This window comes from Procambarus clarkii, chromosome 29 (assembly GCF_040958095.1).
Source record: "Procambarus clarkii isolate CNS0578487 chromosome 29, FALCON_Pclarkii_2.0, whole genome shotgun sequence".
In the NCBI taxonomy this organism is placed as follows: domain Eukaryota; kingdom Metazoa; phylum Arthropoda; class Malacostraca; order Decapoda; family Cambaridae; genus Procambarus; species Procambarus clarkii.
Genome location: NC_091178.1, coordinates 16215549 through 16234673, shown reverse-complemented (window position 1 = coordinate 16234673; position 19125 = coordinate 16215549). Strand labels below are relative to the sequence as shown.

General features: G+C 46.0%; 2 protein-coding genes across 4 annotated transcripts in view; one reads left to right on the top strand and one right to left on the bottom strand.

Annotated features, from left to right (window-relative positions):
- The window catches only part of LOC123765100 (uncharacterized), a 270886-nt gene that overhangs the window by 67765 nt on the left and 183996 nt on the right, over positions 1-19125 (bottom strand). Inside the window, exon 1 of one of the 3 annotated variants that reach the window (XM_045753552.2) lies at positions 129-955. The exons of the other annotated variants lie outside the window; for them this stretch is intronic. The gene's annotated coding sequence lies outside the window, so the exon portion shown is untranslated. Of the gene's footprint in view, positions 1-128; positions 956-19125 lie in introns of those variants that run through there. 3 annotated transcript variants of the gene reach the window in all.
- On the top strand, positions 262-17185 carry LOC138369605 (putative golgin subfamily A member 6-like protein 19). Its single transcript, XM_069333029.1, has 7 exons — positions 262-297; positions 2884-3022; positions 12067-12301; positions 12907-13010; positions 13390-13603; positions 15196-15355; positions 17105-17185. The coding sequence occupies exons 1-7, from the start codon at positions 262-264 to the stop codon at positions 17183-17185; spliced, it is 969 nt and encodes a 322-aa protein (XP_069189130.1).

The following is a 19125-nucleotide window of genomic DNA, read 5'->3' as shown; positions in this document are numbered from 1 at the left end:
TGTAGGACAAGGCAGTATATGTGTAGGGCGAGGCAGTATATGTGTATAGGGCGAGTCAGTATGTGTGTAGGGCGAGGCAGTGTGTGTGTGTGTGTGTTAGCAAACAAAACTAGTTGGTGATCACATACGTGTTGAGAGGGGTGATGATGATGGCTGCTGTCCGCTGCTTCCAACAACCTGACCAGTTGTCCTCTACACTGTCACTCTTCACCGTGGCACCTCTGGCGTGGCGGTGGCGCTACAGAGGTGGCACAAGTGACGATGGCGGCGGTGGCAATGACGGCGGCGGATGTACATGTATGTAGGTGTCTTGAGCCGTCCACTGGTTGGCATCTCGAGCGAGTGGCCGCCTGCTTCATTTTTAACACGAAAAAAGGAGATCATTCCCGTAAGAATTTCGACCTTTTGTGAAACTGAACGTTGAGAGTTGCAGTGGGAGGTCGGGGTGAGGGTTGAGGCCAAAGAGGGGTGATGCTGAGATGGAACCGGCCTGCTGAGGGAGGGGAGAATAACTCGAGAGGGAGGGGGGGTAGATAGGGACAGGAGGGATAGGAGGGGAGAGGGACACGTGCTATCTCACAGTTCACGTGGGAATCCCCCGTCAGAATATAAACACACTGGGTAATTTCTCCAGATAAGCCTCCCCAGTGAAAACAATAACAACTCTTGCTACACACACACACACACACACACACACACACACACACACACACACACACACACACACACACACACACAAGTCTTTCCCTCAAGTCCACAAAATATAAATCCAGGCTGGTGGAGCGTGGAAGACTTAAAAGTCTGAGGAGCGAGGTGGTGCTGGGGGAGAGGCCAGCACCTCCATCCAGCACCCCCCCCCCCTCCTCTTCGCCAAGCCCCCCCCCCCCATACCATGACCGTCCTGCCTCCTGCACGACGGCCAGCCACTCACGGGAGTTAAAGGTCCACCGCAACCGACCGACACAGACATTTAAGCGATTAGCTCAACACCTTATTTGACCCCTCCTCCCCTTCCCCCCCCCCCCGTCCCAGTCAGCTCCCAGACACCATATGATAACCATTATCATCAGAGGTATTAATAACTATAATTATAGTAGAGGAATATACAACAGATTGCCTCTACTGTGGCTATAATTAGCATTATTTTATTATTATCACGACAATGATGCTATTCACAGTGTGTTGATGATGATACCAACATGCTCCTCAGTGTACCTGCATCCTGTGTGTACCGATGGAACACACAGGATGTTTAACCTCAGCAATAAGGAGATGTATGGATCTAGACAAGCGGACGAGTCATAGGGGAGCACTCCTACAGTGTAAAGGCAATAGCCCAAGTGGATTAAACTAAAAGGGAAAATAATTTTAAGAACAGGTATGGCAGACAAGATGTGGGGTGGGGGGGGGGGTCGTGCATTAAACGGCGTACCGTTGTGAAGGCAGGACCCAGCAGCTAAAACTCGACTCTGAAAGCTGTTAGGGAAGAGTTGTTAGAAGAAAATCGTATGAATGATCAAAGGGAATGGAAGAAGAAGAGGGACAGGAGGGGAGGGGGGTGGGAAGAAGAAGAGGGACAGGATGGTAGGGGGGGTGGGCAGAAGAACAAGGAGAAGGAGAGGAAGACGAATACTGTCGAAGAACAGTATTCGTATTCGAAGAACTATACATAAAGCTATAATTGGCAGGTGTTCATCACCTCAGTATTGGTAATGCTCCTCACAAGACGGTCGGCTACTGATAGGAAAAGCACAGCTTAAACACTTAGAGATACTACACAGAATTATGGAGTGAGATAAAGAACAATAAGGTAACTTGTCGTCAAGTTCCCTCGATCATCGTCAAGATTCCCACTGATAAAGTCTAGATGTTACTGACGAAAATATTAGCCTTGATATTCTACAAAAAAAGAGTCATGAAAAGTATCTTTAGGCTCTAAAAAGTATCTTTGGGCTCTAAAAGTATCCCCGGGGCTCTAAACATTGACCAAACAGGACCATTATGGCGGGAAACCAGCCTAGAACCCCTTGCATCTTGCAGCCTTCCCAGCTGACAACACTCCCAGGAAGGAAACAGGATGCAGCGTCTGAGGAAAAACAAACAAGGGTAAATTAATGACCAAAATACGCAACAACGATGAAATGTGGACGATCCTTCTGCTTAACAACCTCAAGCACAATACAGTATCTTACAAGGAGAAATTGGAGGCCCTAAGAAGCGTAGCTTCCTGCTCACCCGCCTCTTATCTCGCGTATCACAGCAAAAACATTTAGGGATCTCTGGAAAATGAAGTGTACACACACACACACACACACACCGCAGGGAGGGAACACAACAAGAACTGGCTGTAGATGTCTACGTCTCAACATCCCCACCATGACCAGGCATCTACAACGTCCTATGACAAGATATTCTCGCGAGAGGACAGTCCCGGTAATTATTCCACGTCAAGTGCCTGGTGCCAGGGAAGCTGCCTGATGCCAGGGAAGCTGCCTGATGTCAGGGAAGCTGCCTGGTGCCAGGGAAGCTGCCTGGTGCCAGGGAAGCTGCCTGGTGCCAGGGAAGCTGCCTGATGTCAGGGAAGCTGCCTAGTGCCAGGGAAGCTGCCTGGTGCCAGGGAGGCTGCGTGGTGCCAGGGAAGCTGCCTGGTGGCAGGGAGGCTGCGTAGTGCCAGGGAGGCTGCCTGGTGCCAGGGAAGCTGCGTGGTGCCAGGGAGGCTGCGTGGAGCCAGGGACTCAGCCTCATTACAGAGTCCACCAGGAGACCAGCACAAGACACTGTGTCACTGTGTCTAGCATAACAATACGCTTCTAAGATGGGAATGAAATTGACTTGAAGAAAAAAGCTCACATATTGTGCACGACCAAATGGACAATTTTTCAGCCATTACTCAACTATATTACGATCCAGCAAGAAAAGAATCACCGTCAAACTGACGCTGTCAAGGCCAGATACAGCCAAATCTCTCTTTATATAGAATGTTCAACTCTCATAGCATTAATTCCCATGAAATTAAATACAGGTTTGAAAGAAAAGTTGTATTATTTGTGTAAAAGAAAAAGGAAATTGCGTAACTAGCTTCATAAAATTGTTACGTAGTTTAATAAATTATTTTATGTTCATTTATGCACCATTATGTGCCTCTGCAACCCGCTCCACCATCGCCCAAGGGATGAGTATAGTGTGCATAATAAATGAATATAATCAATGGTTTTGAAATGCAGAAAAACTTCCTCCAGCATCAGTCTTCCCCAACACCAGAACGATCTCCCCGACCTGATCCCCCCCATACACACAGTAGTACGGCACATACAGCTCGCCAATGATATGCCACAAACTCTGGCACATTATGCGCTCAGATGAACCTCCCACACACACACACACCTCTCATGACATCCCCATAACACATCTGTATGCATTCACAGCTGCCGTCTGATGTCACGTGGTTACCTGGGGACGTAACCAAGATCCCCAGCCTCTTGAGGTCATGTGGAAAGTGAAGTGGAGTTATCGGTCAACAGAGTTATCTCTTATCCCTAGGGAGTTATCTCTCCCTAGGCAGAGATAATTTTGTTCGAACATTTCGTAGAGCAAGATCAAGCTAAAACTTCAAGAGAGAGAGAGAGAGAGAGAGAGAGAGAGAGAGAGAGAGAGAGAGAGAGAGAGAGAGAGAGAGAGAGAGAGAGAGAGAGAGAGAGAGAGAGAGGGTAGGTCAGTTGTAGGACCTGTCCCAGCATCCAAGAATTTCCCTTTTAATCTCGCCCCCTTGCGACACCAAGCCCAACACCTGCCGTGTGGTACACAGGTGCGTGTGGGTTGCATGGCACATGAGCATGCGGTCTCAAATTGCTCTTTCTGTTCCTCCATCACGTGTATGGGAGGGACGGGGTTGTGGGAGAGATTACCTGCGGGGAGAATGAGGGACGAGCGGCCTCAAGAGATAAGAAAGATAACATGATTCACCTCTCTCCCACCTTTATTTTATTGACGTCATCACATACGTGGTCAATTATGCAGCTACCTTAAACTATATGAAACCACGTGATTAGTCATACAGCGTCACGTGATCAGTCATACAGCGTCACGTGATCAGTCATACAGAGTCACGTGATCAGTCATACAGCGTCACGTGATCAGTCATACAGCGTCACGTGATTAGTCATACAGCGTCACGTGATCAGTCATACAGCGTCACGTGATCAGTCATACAGCGTCACGTGATCAGTCATACAGCGTCACGTGATCAGTCATACAGCGTCACGTGATCAGTCATACAGAGTCACGTGATCAGTCATACAGCGTCATGTGATCAGTCATACAGCGTCACGTGATCAGTCATACAGCGTCACGTGATCAGTCATACAGCGTCACGTGATCAGTCATACAGCGTCACGTGATCAGTCATACAGCGTCACGTGATCAGTCATACAGTGTGGGCACCGACCTGTGAGATTTATATTTATTTAATTTATATGAATTTATATTTACGTTAATTTGTATACTTCGATAGCAATTTGTATAATGATAAGTGGACTGTATTTCTGCAATAATCTCTTAATCTCACAAATCGATCCTCTACACATTAGGGGGGTTATATTTATATATATGCAGCCAATCAAACTACAGTATTAACTACATACATTGAAGTGGTTCCTTATCTTATAGTACAGCAGGTTAGTCCACCAGGTATAACTAGGGTGTAGACACCAAATTATCCTCTTTGAGGTAGCTTCCATCACCCAGTAACTGGTGCACAAATCTTGCTTCCTCGTCTTGACCTGTCAAAAGTGCGCTAGCTGTGAAGCCAGAATCCTATATATGACAAGCTATATCAGAGAAAACACTATACAGTACATGGAACAATAAAGACCTGGCTTAATTACCTTTAGTATGAGGCGATTTCGCGTTCTAACCGGCAAACCCTACCCCAATGACATTAATGGCCACTAATGATAGATAATGGGTTTCGGAAAGAACACTTAACTTGATATGTAGACAGCGTGTTGAAAAATGGTACACCTTTGGTTTCCATAACACTACGTCCAAGTAAATTTAACAGGAGCCGAATTTGCTCCCGTGTGAGCCTCTGGTCTCAATATAAACAATGGCTGCCCTCCTTCCTCACTCTGACGCCTGGCTTACATTGTCCACATGTCAGAAAGTGATAGAAGGGTCACATTTACTCTACTTTAATATTGATAATTAAGTTAATTTATATAAGATGTTTTTATGATGGTAAAGTCCAAAGACTAATGTATTTAAGAATAATTCCCAGCAGAATAGCTGGTCAATTTATAATGGTATGTGGTGATGATATCCCGTTTTCTTTAGATGGTAATTCCACTACAAGTTACGTTTTCTATGGGTAACTTGTTGGTAATACAGCTATTATCTGTATGATTATTAAATGGTGTCGGATTTTCCGACATACAGAGTCACGTGATCAGTCATACAGAGTCACGTGATCAGTCATACAGCGTCACGTGATCAGTCATACAGCGTCACGTGATCAGTCATATAGCGTCACGTGATCAGTCATACAGCGTCACGTGATCAGTCATACAGCGTCACGTGATCAGTCATACAGCGTCACGTGATCAGTCATACAGCGTCACGTGATCAGTCATACAGCGTCACGTGATTAGTCATACAGCGTCACGTGATCAGTCATACAGAGTCACGTGATTAGTCATACAGCGTCACGTGATCAGTCATACAGAGTCACGTGATTAGTCATACAGCGTCACGTGATCAGTCATACAGCGTCACGTGATTAGTCATACAGCGTCACGTGGTCAGTCATACAGAGTCACGTGATCAGTCATACAGAGTCACGTGATCAGTCATACAGCGTCATGTGATCAGTCATACAGCGTCACGTGATCAGTCATACAGCGTCACGTGATCAGTCATACAGCGTCACGTGATCAGTCATACAGCGTCACGTGATTAGTCATACAGCGTCACGTGGTCAGTCATACAGCGTCACGTGGTCAGTCATACAGCGTCACGTGATCAGTCATACAGCGTCACGTGATCAGTCATACAGCGTCACGTGATCAGTCATACAGCGTCACGTGATCAGTCATACAGCGTCACGTGATCAGTCAACTCGTCCTCAAGAAAATAATATACTATTTTGACGAATAAATTCCATAAGGCCAAAAATTGATATGCTCAAAATCACAGCCGAGGTGACGTCCAGTTTTCTATTTGGTGGGCCCCTCGGTTAGGTTAGGGTAGGGTAATTTAGTACATCATTTTAGTGGCGTTGTGAACGCCGCAGAGGACGGCAACTGGATGCATTATGAGGATATCAGCCAGCGGCACAAAAAAAAAAAAAAAGTGGCAGCCGTAAAAGTCTACGGGACGCTCACGCCGATGTTCAACCACTGAGCTCGCTTATGGTGTGGAACACTCGCTCTCGTGTAGCTGTTGCCGCTATGATTTATCGTACATCATATTTTGGCCGTCGTGGATTTATCCGTCAAAATGTAATGTAGTATTGGAGAGGCTCACGTCACAACGATCTCAGTATATAGGCTGCGTTCTTGACTAATAATTGAGGATCAAGTGTTCAATTCCTGAGAAGAACAGCCCTGGAGGAGGAGGTCTTCCTTGTTATGGCCCTGTAGAGGGGGAGGTATTCCTTGTTATGGTCTTGGAGGAGGGAGGTCTTCCTTGTCATGGTCCTGGAGGAGGGAGGTCTTCCTTGTTATGGCCCTGGAGGAGGGAGGTCTTCCTTATTATGGCCCTGGAGGAGGAAGGTCTTCCTTGCCCTCCTCTTGGAGGAGGGAGGTCTTCCTTGCCCTCCTCTTGGAGGAGGGAGGTCTTCCTTGTCATGGTCTTGGAGGAGGGAGGTCTTCCTTGCCCTCCTCTTGGAGAAGGGAGGTCTTCCTTGTCATGGCCCTGTAGAGGGGGAGGTCTTCCTTGTCATGGCCCTGTAGAGGGGAAGGTCTTCCTTGTCATGGCCCTGTAGAGGGGGAGGTCTTCCTTGTCATGGCCCTGTAGAGGGGGAGGTCTTCCTTGTCATGGCCCTGTAGAGGGGAAGGTCTTCCTTGTCATGGCCCTGTAGAGGGGAAGGTCTTCCTTGTCATGGCCCTGTAGGGGGGAAGGTCTTCCTTGTCATGGCCCTGTAGAGGGGAAGGTCTTCCTTGCCATGGCTCGCATTACGTTTAATCAAAACAGTTGGACCGTGATAGAGTACGAACTGAACACATCTTTTGTATTCAATTGAAACAAAGTCATTCACTCCGTCCATAGAAGCCAGTGGTAGGCAGCCTTGCCCCTCACGACATCCTGTGTGTTGACTACTCTCACTCCCCGCTTCCTCACACACTCACCCTGGCGAGTGCCTTATCAACTTTTGCACTCAACATCTCTCTCTCTCTGACCTTTTCAGTCTTTTATCTATTCTCCCAACACCACACATGTTTCATATGGTTATCAAATTCTTCTTCTCTAGTCCTTCATTTGTACTTCTGCTCCAACAACAACTACTATTATGAATACCGTCACTAAAACTATCACAACACTGTTGTTATTACTTTAACAACTATTACAACAACCACTAACAACAATCTGTATTATAAGAGTAAATGTCTCTTTGAATATTTACCTGTCTATCTAGTTCGAAGTTGGAGGCCATACGATTGGGGCTAGCCTCACCCAAATTGGCAAAGGGATTGGTCTGCGGTTCGGGATGAACATAGGATGGTCGGGGTGGCCAGGATTGGAAAGGGAACAGCGTGCCATGGTCACATTCAAACCACCACGACAATTTTTGGTAGTCTACCAGCTACGCAGCTGAATATTTTTAAAACTAACTTTTAACAACAATTTATTTTCTAACAGTGCTATGCACCATTATTCACTGATCTCGGAAAAATTCATATAAATTTCCAGCTGTCAATAATTTGCCCGTACTGGCATAAAACAGACGATACTTTCACAACTTGAAAGGTTCCTCAAGTCAGAGTTAGAGGTAACTATTCTTTTTTTAAGTATTTCATACCACTGAGTTCCTCACTGGCGACTATCCACACATTTGACAAGGATATTTTTTTTATAAGGGGAGGGGGGAAATAGACAGATTTACAGACAGTCAAACAGAGACTGAGACAAACAGAAGAGAGTGAGTTGTATGAGTCGTAAAATGTGAAAGAAAGACTAGGATAGGTTATGAGAGATGGCTGAGTTGTGAGTGAAAAATGGGTAAATTATGTGATTGTAATTGTGAAAAGAATGAGAAATGATGTAAATTGTGTGTTCGTAATTGTGAAACGAACGAGCACAAGTATACGTATAGCGAGATCTATTGGGGGGGGGGGATTGTTGAGCTAACTACCTAGTGCATGGCAATTGATCGAACCACGTTGAGATCCTGTGAAGTGCTGCATACCTCTTATCAAGGGAGAAATATTGAACATTACATGATTACTGGGAACACTCATTACACACACGCGAGAGTGGATAACATGAGCAAGAGTAAAGTTGGATCTGAGATCTTGTGAAAAAAACTTTGAACCTGCATGTAAATTTGTGATGGTGGAGGAGGAACAGGAAAACACATTACCTCCATTAAGATCACTAACAGGAAGATGGAAAGGATGTGTTGGCAAGGAATATCACATGCTGAATATTGTGGAGTTTGTGCAGAAACAAAACATTTCTTTTGTAAAAGTACAGAAAAGAGTTTGATACAGAAAGTTGTGTGGAAATATTGCGTGACGAGATGGAGTATCGTTATTCAGAGGACAGTGGGATGTTGTCAATTGACGAAGACTAAGAATTTAAGAAGATTTGCGAATTAAGAAGGAATAGTCGTGTTGTGGAAATTGAGTTATGCATAATGTTAATCAGAGTTGCATAGCAGATAAATGAGCGATATTTAAGAAGCAAATACTCATATAGGTTAGGGGGAATGATAAGCTTGGGATGAAATGAAAGCGAATTCGTGTGTGTGTGTGTGTGTGTGTGTGTGTGTGTGTGTGTGTGTGTGTGTGTGTGTGTGTGTGTGTGTGTGTGTGTGTGAGAGAGAGAGAGCGAGACAGAGCATTGTGTAGGTGATTGATAATTGTGCAAGTTTGTGTTATTTAGAGTTTGAGTAGAAGAGAGATAGTGATTGAGAAAGAGCGTAAGATAGAGATATTAGTAATGAGATTGAATATGGTTGAGAAAATGGGTATGAATAAGCAAGTTTCTTGTTGCAGCATGTGTAACATAAATGAGTAATGGTAACTTCCTTTAGAGAAAGGATAGTATTTTGTGCACGTGAAATTGTGTAAGAGAGTTTATTGAATAGAGTGCTTATGGTAGTGAAAGAATGCAAGTTAGCAAGCGAATGAGAAGCGAATGTTTAAACTAACTGATAAAGACAAAATTTGTTTAACTCTGAGAATTTGTGTAAGGATGGTCAATTACTTAGTTTGATTCTTGACTAATCTTAATGAATGGTAAGGATAAAAACAAAATATTGGGGATGTAGCAGAATAAGCTCTCGGTAAGCGTATAGATGATTTACAACTTGTTCAGTAATGTTGAAGAATACTTGAACAGACGAGGAGTCACAATAATGTGGCTGAAATATGTTGACTAAACCACTCACTAGAAAGTGAAGAGACGACGACATTTCGGTCCGTCCTGGACCATTCTCAAGTTGATTGTGAGAATCGACTTGAGAATGGTCCAAGACGGACCGAAACATCGTCGTCTCTTCACTTTCTAGTGTGTGGGAACAGATTACTAAACTCGAAAGAAGTTACAATAAAGAAGAAGAAAATATGTTTGGGAAAATGACTCGTTAAAGTTAGAATTTATTCGGATTCGAACCATGAAAAAATATATATGCATTTTACTCTTAGCTAAAGAGAAAGATCTACATGACTCTCTCTCATGTTGCTATGGTCTTGCAAGACTTCTCCTACAATGATGTGTAACTATGGCAACACTCTTCCTTGCACGTGTTGTCTTAACTGTATCCTGCAGTGTTGCTTGTGTGCCCCTGATAACCCTAACATGCGTTGTAATACTCTTTCTCATTGACTGACAGATATTTTTTTATTCAACTTAATCTACACCTTAAGATAAAATATTTAGCATGTATTACGAACGAAATATATGATAGATTAAACTCTTTTGTCATGGGCGCTTAGTGTTGAATTACCCAGACTATGAGGGGTCATTAGGGTTAAGGTGTGATGGGCAAGGGTTGAATGGAAGGGGAGGAGTTTGTGGAACAGTGGGTGGCCAGTGGGAGCGTTACCTGAGGTGGAACGGAAGCAGGTGGGGGGGATGTGGAATGTGGAGCATTGAGTACATGGGAGAGATGGAGCAGGAGGGAGGGAGGGATGAGATAAAACTGTGTCGCATATAGATGGAAGAGGAGCTCCAAGGGTAACAGAGGATTAACACCCCGATAGATGATAAGGTAAGTGAATGATCATATCACTTAAATCTCTATCTTTCTCTCTTATACATACATACAATAGCACTATTTAGTATAGTTTGAGGGATTAACAGGAATTAGTGATCGATACTGATTGAGATGGATATATATATATATATATATATATATATATATATATATATATATATATATATATATATATATATATCACTATCCATCACTTTAATAATTCCTATTGAGTCTAATGCTCTATTTACTATTTAATTATTTTGTAATTCCTCCTATCTTTGCTCGCTACGAAATATAGTGAAACCTCCTAGCTGAAAAGGAACCCCCCCCCCCCTACATGAAAAAGGAACCTCCTACCTGACAAAAATCCAAGGATAAAAAAAAACATTACTCTCACTGAAAGATACTTTCTGAACATTTCTTTGTATGAAATATTGTGATACATGTACGAAACATTATGATTTTTGCCTTTTAACTTCGTTCACTTGCAACATTTATTTTTCTATGATTTGTAACTGCATTGCAACATCTTGCCACATTACCCCTTGCACGGTCACGCCTCGGCAATATTTTCCTGCACCATTACAACCCAAAATTTAGGGGTCGCTCTACATCACCATTTACCCTACTACCTCTACGACAGTGATGTCCTCAGTTCTTGAAGAGTTACCAGGCGCTCGCCTACACTGCCTCTATATGTCCAGGAGAGTCTTCTATATGTCCAGGAGAGCCTTCTATATGTCCAGAGGAGCCTTCTATATGTCCAGGAGAGCCTTCTATATGTCCAGGAGAGTCTTCTATATGTCCAGGAGAGCCTTCTATATGTCCAGGAGAGTCTTCTATATGTCCAGGAGAGCCTTCTATATGTCCAGGAGAGCCTTCTATATGTCCAGGAGAGCCTTCTATATGTCCAGGAGAGTCTTCTATATGTCCAGGAGAGCCTTCTATATGTCCAGGAGAGCCTTCTATATGTCCAGGAGAGCCTTCTATATGTCCAGGAGAGCCTTCTATATGTCCAGGAGAGCCTTCTATATGTCCAGGAGAGCCTTCTATATGTCCAGGAGAGTCTTCTATATGTCCAGGAGAGTCTTCTATATGTCCAGGAGAGTCTTCTATATGTCCAGGAGAGCCTTCTATATGTCCAGGAGAGTCTTCTATATGTCCAGGAGAGCCTTCTATATGTCAAGTAGAGCCTTCTATATGTCCAGGGGAGCCTTCTATATGTCCAGGAGAGTCTTCTATATGTCCAGGAGAGCCTTCTATAAGTCCAGGAGAGCCTTCTATATGTCCAGGAGAGTCTTCTATATGTCCAGGAGAGTCTTCTATATGTCCAGGAGAGTCTTCTATATGTCCAGGAGAGCCTTCTATATGTCCAGGAGAGCCTTCTATATGTCCAGGAGAGTCTTCTATATGTCCAGGAGAGCTTTCTATATGTCCAGGAGAGTCTTCTATATGTCCAGGAGAGCCTTCTATATGTCCAGGAGAGTCTTCTATATGTCCAGGAGAGTCTTCTATATGTCCAGGAGAGCCTTCTATATGTCCAGGAGAGTCTTCTATATGTCCAGGAGAGTCTTCTATATGTCCAGGAGAGTCTTCTATATGTCCAGGAGAGTCTTCTATATGTCCAGGAGAGTCTTCTATATGTCCAGGAGAGCCTTCTATATGTCCAGGAGAGTCTTCTATATGTCCAGGAGAGCCTTCTATATGTCCAGGAGAGCCTTTTATATGTCCAGAGGAGCCTTCTATATGTCAAGTAGAGCCTTCTATATGTCCAGGGGAGCCTTCTATATGTCCAGGAGAGTCTTCTATAAGTCCAGGAGAGCCTTCTATATGTCCAGGAGAGTCTTCTATATGTCCAGGAGAGTCTTCTATATGTCCAGGAGAGTCTTCTATATGTCCAGGAGAGTCTTCTATATGTCCAGGAGAGCCTTCTATATGTCCAGGAGAGTCTTCTATATGTCCAGGAGAGCCTTCTATATGTCCAGGAGAGCCTTTTATATGTCCAGAGGAGCCTTCTATATGTCAAGTAGAGCCTTCTATATGTCCAGGGGAGCCTTCTATATGTCCAGGAGAGTCTTCTATATGTCCAGGAGAGCTTTCTATATGTCCAGGAGAGTCTTCTATATGTCCAGGGGAGTCTTCTATATGTCCAGGGGAGCCTTCTATATGTCCAGGGGAGTCTTCTATATGTCCAGGGGAGCCTTCTATATGTCCAGGGGAGCCTTCTATATGTCCAGGAGAGCCTTCTATATGTCCAGGAGAGCCTTCTATATGTCCAGGGGAGCCTTCTATATGTCCAGGAGAGTCTTCTATATGTCCAGGGGAGTCTTCTATATGTCCAGGAGAGTCTTCTATATGTCCAGGGAAGTCTTCTATATGTCCAGGGGAGCCTTCTATATGTCCAGGGGAGTCTTCTATATGTCCAGGGGAGCCTTCTATATGTCCAGGAGAGTCTTCTATATGTCCAGGAGAGTCTTCTATATGTCCAGGAGAGCCTTCTATATGTCCAGGAGGGTCTTCTATATGTCCAGGAGAGCCTTCTATATGTCCAGGAGAGCCTTCTATATGTCCAGAGGAGCCTTCTATATGTCAAGTAGAGCCTTCTATATGTCCAGGGGAGCCTTCTATATGTCCAGGAGAGTCTTCTATATGTCCAGGAGAGCCTTCTATATGTCCAGGAGAGCCTTCTATATGTCCAGAGGAGCCTTCTATATGTCCAGGAGAGTCTTCTATATGTCCAGGAGAGTCTTCTATATGTCCAGGAGAGTCTTCTATATGTCCAGGAGAGCCTTCTATATGTCCAGGAGAGTCTTCTATATGTCCAGGAGAGCCTTCTATATGTCCAGGAGAGTCTTCTATATGTCCAGAGGAGCCTTCTATATGTCCAGGAGAGCCTTCTATATGTCCAGGAGAGCCTTCTATATGTCCAGGAGAGTCTTCTATATGTCCAGGAGAGCCTTCTATATGTCCAGGAGAGTCTTCTATATGTCCAGGAGAGCCTTCTATATGTCCAGGAGAGTCTTCTATATGTCCAGGAGAGTCTTCTATATGTCCAGGGGAGCCATCTATATGTCCAGGGGAGCCTTCTATATGTCCAGGGGAGCCATCTATATGTCCAGGGGAGCCATCTATATGTCCAGGAGAGCCTTCTATATGTCCAGGGGAGCCTTCTATATGTCCAGGAGAGTATTCTATATGTCCAGGGGAGTCTTCTATATGTCCAGGAGAGCCTTCTATATGTCCAGGAGAGCCTTCTATATGTCCAGGAGAGCCTTCTATATGTCCAGGAGAGTCTTCTATATGTCCAGGAGAGTCTTCTATATGTCCAGGAGAGCCTTCTATATGTCCAGGAGAGCCTTCTATATGTCCAGGGGAGTCTTCTATATGTCCAGGGGAGCCTTCTATATGTCCAGGGGAGTCTTCTATATGTCCAGGGGAGCCTTCTATATGTCCAGGAGAGTCTTCTATATGTCCAGGGGAGTCTTCTATATGTCCAGGGGAGCCTTCTATATGTCCAGGGGAGCCTTCTACATGTCCAGGGGAGCCTTCTATATGTCCAGGAGAGCCTTCTATATGTCCAGGAGAGCCTTCTATATGTCCAGGGGAGCCTTCTATATGTCCAGGAGAGTCTTCTATATGTCCAGGGGAGTCTTCTATATGTCCAGGAGAGTCTTCTATATGTCCAGGGGAGTCTTCTATATGTCCAGGGGAGCCTTCTATATGTCCAGGGGAGTCTTCTATATGTCCAGGGGAGCCTTCTATATGTCCAGGAGAGTCTTCTATATGTCCAGGGGAGTCTTCTATATGTCCAGGGGAGCCTTCTATATGTCCAGGGGAGTCTTCTATATGTCCAGGGGAGCCTTCTATATGTCCAGGAGAGCCTTCTATATGTCCAGGAGAGCCTTCTATATGTCCAGGAGAGTCTTCTATATGTCCAGGGGAGTCTTCTATATGTCCAGGAGAGTCTTCTATATGTCCAGGAGAGCCTTCTATATGTCCAGGAGAGCCTTCTATATGTCCAGGGGAGCCTTCTATATGTCCAGGAGAGCCTTCTATATGTCCAGGGGAGCCTTCTATATGTCCAGGAGAGTCTTCTATATGTCCAGGGGAGCCTTCTATATGTCCAGGAGAGTCTTCTATATGTCCAGGGGAGTCTTCTATATGTCCAGGAGAGCCTTCTATATGTCCAGGAGAGCCTTCTATATGTCCAGGAGAGCCTTCTATATGTCCAGGAGAGTCTTCTATATGTCCAGGAGAGTCTTCTATATGTCCAGGAGAGCCTTCTATATGTCCAGGAGAGCCATCTATATGTCCAGGAGAGCCTTCTATATGTCCAGGGGAGCCTTCTATATGTCCAGGGGAGTCTTCTATATGTCCAGGAGAGCCTTCTATATGTCCAGGAGAGCCTTCTATATGTCCAGGAGAGCCTTCTATATGTCCAGGAGAGCCTTCTATATGTCCAGGAGAGTCTTCTATATGTCCAGGAGAGCCTTCTATATGTCCAGGAGAGTCTTCTATATGTCCAGGAGAGCCATCTATATGTCCAGGAGAGCCTTCTATATGTCCAGGGGAGCCTTCTATATGTCCAGGAGAGTCTTCTATATGTCCAGGGGAGCCTTCTATATATCCAGGAGAGCCTTCTATATGTCCAGGAGAGCCTTCTATATGTCCAGGGGAGTCTTCTATATGTCCAGGGGAGCCTTCTATATGTCCAGGAGAGTCTTCTATATGTCCAGGAGAGTCTTCTATATGTCCAGGGGAGCCTTCTATATGTCCAGGAGAGCCTTCTATATGTCCAGGAGAGCCTTCTATATGTCCAGGAGAGCCTTCTATATGTCCAGGAGAGTCTTCTATGTCCAGGGGAGCCTTCTATATGTCCAGGAGAGCCTTCTATATGTCCAGGAGAGCCTTCTATATGTCCAGGAGAGCCTTCTATATGTCCAGGAGAGCCTTCTATATGTCCAGGAGAGTCTTCTATATGTCCAGGGGAGCCTTCTATATGTCCAGGAGAGCCTTCTATATGTCCAGGAGAGCCTTCTATATGTCCAGGAGAGCCTTCTATATGTCCAGGAGAGCCTTCTATATGTCCAGGAGAGCCTTCTATATGTCCAGGAGAGCCTTCTATATGTCCAGGAGAGCCTTCTATATGTCCAGGAGAGCCTTCTATATGTCCAGGAGAGCCTTCTATATGTCCAGGAGAGCCTTCTATATGTCCAGGAGAGCCTTCTATATGTCCAGGAGAGCCTTCTATATGTCCAGGAGAGTCTTCTATATGTCCAGGAGAGCCTTCTATATGTCCAGGAGAGCCTTCTATATGTCCAGGAGAGCCTTCTATATGTCCAGGAGAGCCTTCTATGTGTCCAGGAGAGCCTTCTATATGTCCAGGAGAGCCTTCTATATGTCCAGGAGAGTCTTCTATATGTCCAGGAGAGTCTTCTATATGTCCAGGAGAGCCTTCTATATGTCCAGGGGAGCCTTCTATATGTCCAGGAGAGTCATCTATATGTCCAGGAGAGTCTTCTATATGTCCAGGAGAGCCTTCTATATGTCCAGGAGAGCCTTCTATATGTCCAGGAGAGCCTTCTATATGTCCAGGAGAGCCTTCTATATGTCCAGGAGAGCCTTCTATATGTCCAGGAGAGCCTTCTATATGTCCAGGAGAGCCTTCTATATGTCCAGGAGAGCCTTCTATATGTCCAGGAGAGCCTTCTATATGTCCAGGAGAGTCTTCTATATGTCCAGGAGAGTCTTCTATATGTCCAGGAGAGCCTTCTATATGTCCAGGGGAGCCTTCTATATGTCCAGGAGAGCCTTCTATATGTCCAGGAGAGTCATCTATATGTCCAGGAGAGCCTTCTATATGTCCAGGAGAGTCATCTATATGTCCAGGAGAGCCTTCTATATGTCCAGGAGAGCCTTCTATATGTCCAGGAGAGCCTTCTATATGTCCAGGAGAGCCTTCTATATGTCCAGGAGAGCCTTCTATATGTCCAGGAGAGCCTTCTATATGTCCAGGAGAGCCTTCTATATGTCCAGGAGAGCCTTCTATATGTCCAGGAGAGCCTTCTATATGTCCAGGAGAGCCTTCTATATGTCCAGGAGAGCCTTCTATATGTCCAGGAGAGCCTTCTATATGTCCAGGAGAGCCTTCTATATGTCCAGGAGAGCCTTCTATATGTCCAGGAGAGCCTTCTATATGTCCAGGAGAGCCTTCTATATGTCCAGGAGAGCCTTCTATATGTCCAGGAGAGCCTTCTATATGTCCAGGAGAGCCTTCTATATGTCCAGGAGAGCCTTCTATATGTCCAGGAGAGTCTTCTATATGTCCAGGAGAGTCTTCTATATGTCCAGGAGAGCCTTCTATATGTCCAGGAGAGCCTTCTATATGTCCAGGAGAGCCTTCTATATGTCCAGGAGAGCCTTCTATATGTCCAGGAGAGCCTTCTATATGTCCAGGAGAGCCTTCTATATGTCCAGGAGAGCCTTCTATATGTCCAGGAGGGTCTTCTATATGTCCAGGAGAGCCTTCTATATGTCCAGGAGAGCCTTCTATATGTCCAGGAGAGTCTTCTATATGTCCAGGAGAGCCTTCTATATGTCCAGGAGAGCCTTCTATATGTCCAGGAGAGTCTTCTATATGTCCAGGAGAGTCTTCTATATGTCCAGGAGAGCCTTCTATATGTCCAGGAGAGCCTTCTATATGTCCAGGAGAGTCTTCTATATGTCCAGGAGAGCCTGGTTGATCAGACCACCAACAAGGAGGCATGATCAGAGACCTGGTCACCGGGAAAATGATTTCCAGAACCCAAGAAAGATAAACAAAAGATAGGTAGGCAGGTGTGGAGCCTAGAGCACACACACACAGCTGGTCAAGATTGACGAGGGGAGTGCCAGGGGATGTGTAGGAGGGGAGGAGGACCAGGGAGGAGAGGAAATAATGTAACTGGTTGCTACGTATAAAGGGCAAATGGAGTAATAACAAGTTGAACCAAGATCAACTGGATTGATACCAAGTTCAACTGGTTGATGACTAGAAAGTGAGGCGACAGCTTGAGGAGCAGCAGTGGACGAGGGGAAGGTCGTGTGTTATAAGGAGGAAACAGGAAGGCTGAGGGTATGGTGTGAGGTATGAATGTAAGGCGTCGGGAATGACGGGGTAGGACCGAGGACTGGATACCTGGAGCATACCTGTAGAGGGTTTCGGAAGTTCTACTACTCCCCGATCCCGGCCCGAGTCCAGGTTCGGCTGATGGGATGTAGTGAATGGCTGGCATGCAAGAATGAGTGAGACCTGAGGGAAAAAGTAAGGTGTGAGGGGGAAGGAATATGTGGCAAGGGCATGGAGTGAGGAGAATGTGAGGGTGTACCAGAAATGACCTGAGGGGAGCCTAAGAGGATCTCGGGGGAACAGAACCCACTTGCAGCTCTTTGTGGTGAAGGCTGACGACCCTAAGTTGTTGGCTGGGTGCTTACTGCCACCGAGGGAGACTGGTGGTGGTGGTTGTAAGAGGTAATGGTGGTGGTAGTAGGTGTGGTAGTGGAGGCTCTGATGGGGGGAGAGTGCTGGTAATGGTGGTATCAGGCGTGGTGGTGGATGGAGTGGTGGTGGATGGCGTGGTGGTGGAAGGCGTGGTGGTGGATGGCGTGGTGGTGGATGGCGTGGTGGTGGATGGCGTGGTGGTGGATGGCGTGGTGGTGGATGGCGTGGTGGTGGATGGCGTGGTGGTGGAAGGCGTGGTGGTGGAAGGCGTGGTGGTGGATGGCGTGGTGGTGGAATGGCGTGGTGGTGGATGGCGTGGTGGTGGATGGCGTGGTGGTGGATGGCGTGGTGGTGGATGGCGTGGTGGTGGAATGGCGTGGTGGTGGAAGGCGTGGTGGTGGATGGCGTGGTGGTGGAAGGCGTGGTGGTGGATGGCGTGGTGGTGGAAGGCGTGGTGGTGGAAGGCGTGGTGGTGGATGGCGTGGTGGTGGATGGCGTGGTGGTGGATGGCGTGGTGGTGGATGGCGTGGTGGTGGATGGCGTGGTGGTGGAAGGCGTGGTGGTGGAAGGCGTGGTGGTGGAAGGCGTGGTGGTGGAAGGCGTGGTGGTGGATGGCGTGGTGGTGGAAGGCGTGGTGGTGGAAGGCGTGGTGGTGGAAGGCGTGGTGGTGGAAGGCGTGGTGGTGGATGGCGTGGTGGTGGAAGGCGTGGTGGTGGAAGGCGTGGTGGTGGATGGCGTGGTGGTGGAAGGCGTGGTGGTGGATGGCGTGGTGGTGGATGACATGGTGGGATCAACTCAACGACTAATCAACGACTTGATTTGGTCGTTGAGATGTAATTGATTATTTTAAGGGAACGAAGAGCTCTCGCTTTAGTTATAGAAAAAAAAAAGATAGCATTCAATGTTTTTAGCAGCGAGTGAATCAAACAGAGCTTGCAGTCTAGTTTGGGCATCTGTACCAATCCAAATATCATCGCCATGGCTGATGACAGCTTCGTCAGCTAGCGTGGGAGTATAAATTCAATTTGTGCATTAGAACATTGAGCAGTGTTGAGCTAAACACTCCACCTGGAGGTGTACCCAACACTAAGGGCACAGAATGTTTACTTTTGACCCCCTTGACTGAATCTGAGGCGGTTCTGTTACTCACATACACCTCCCTGAGCCCCAGTCTTCCCTTAGCTCCCAAAAGACTATTGTTGACCTAAGACTATTTCTCTGCTTGCTG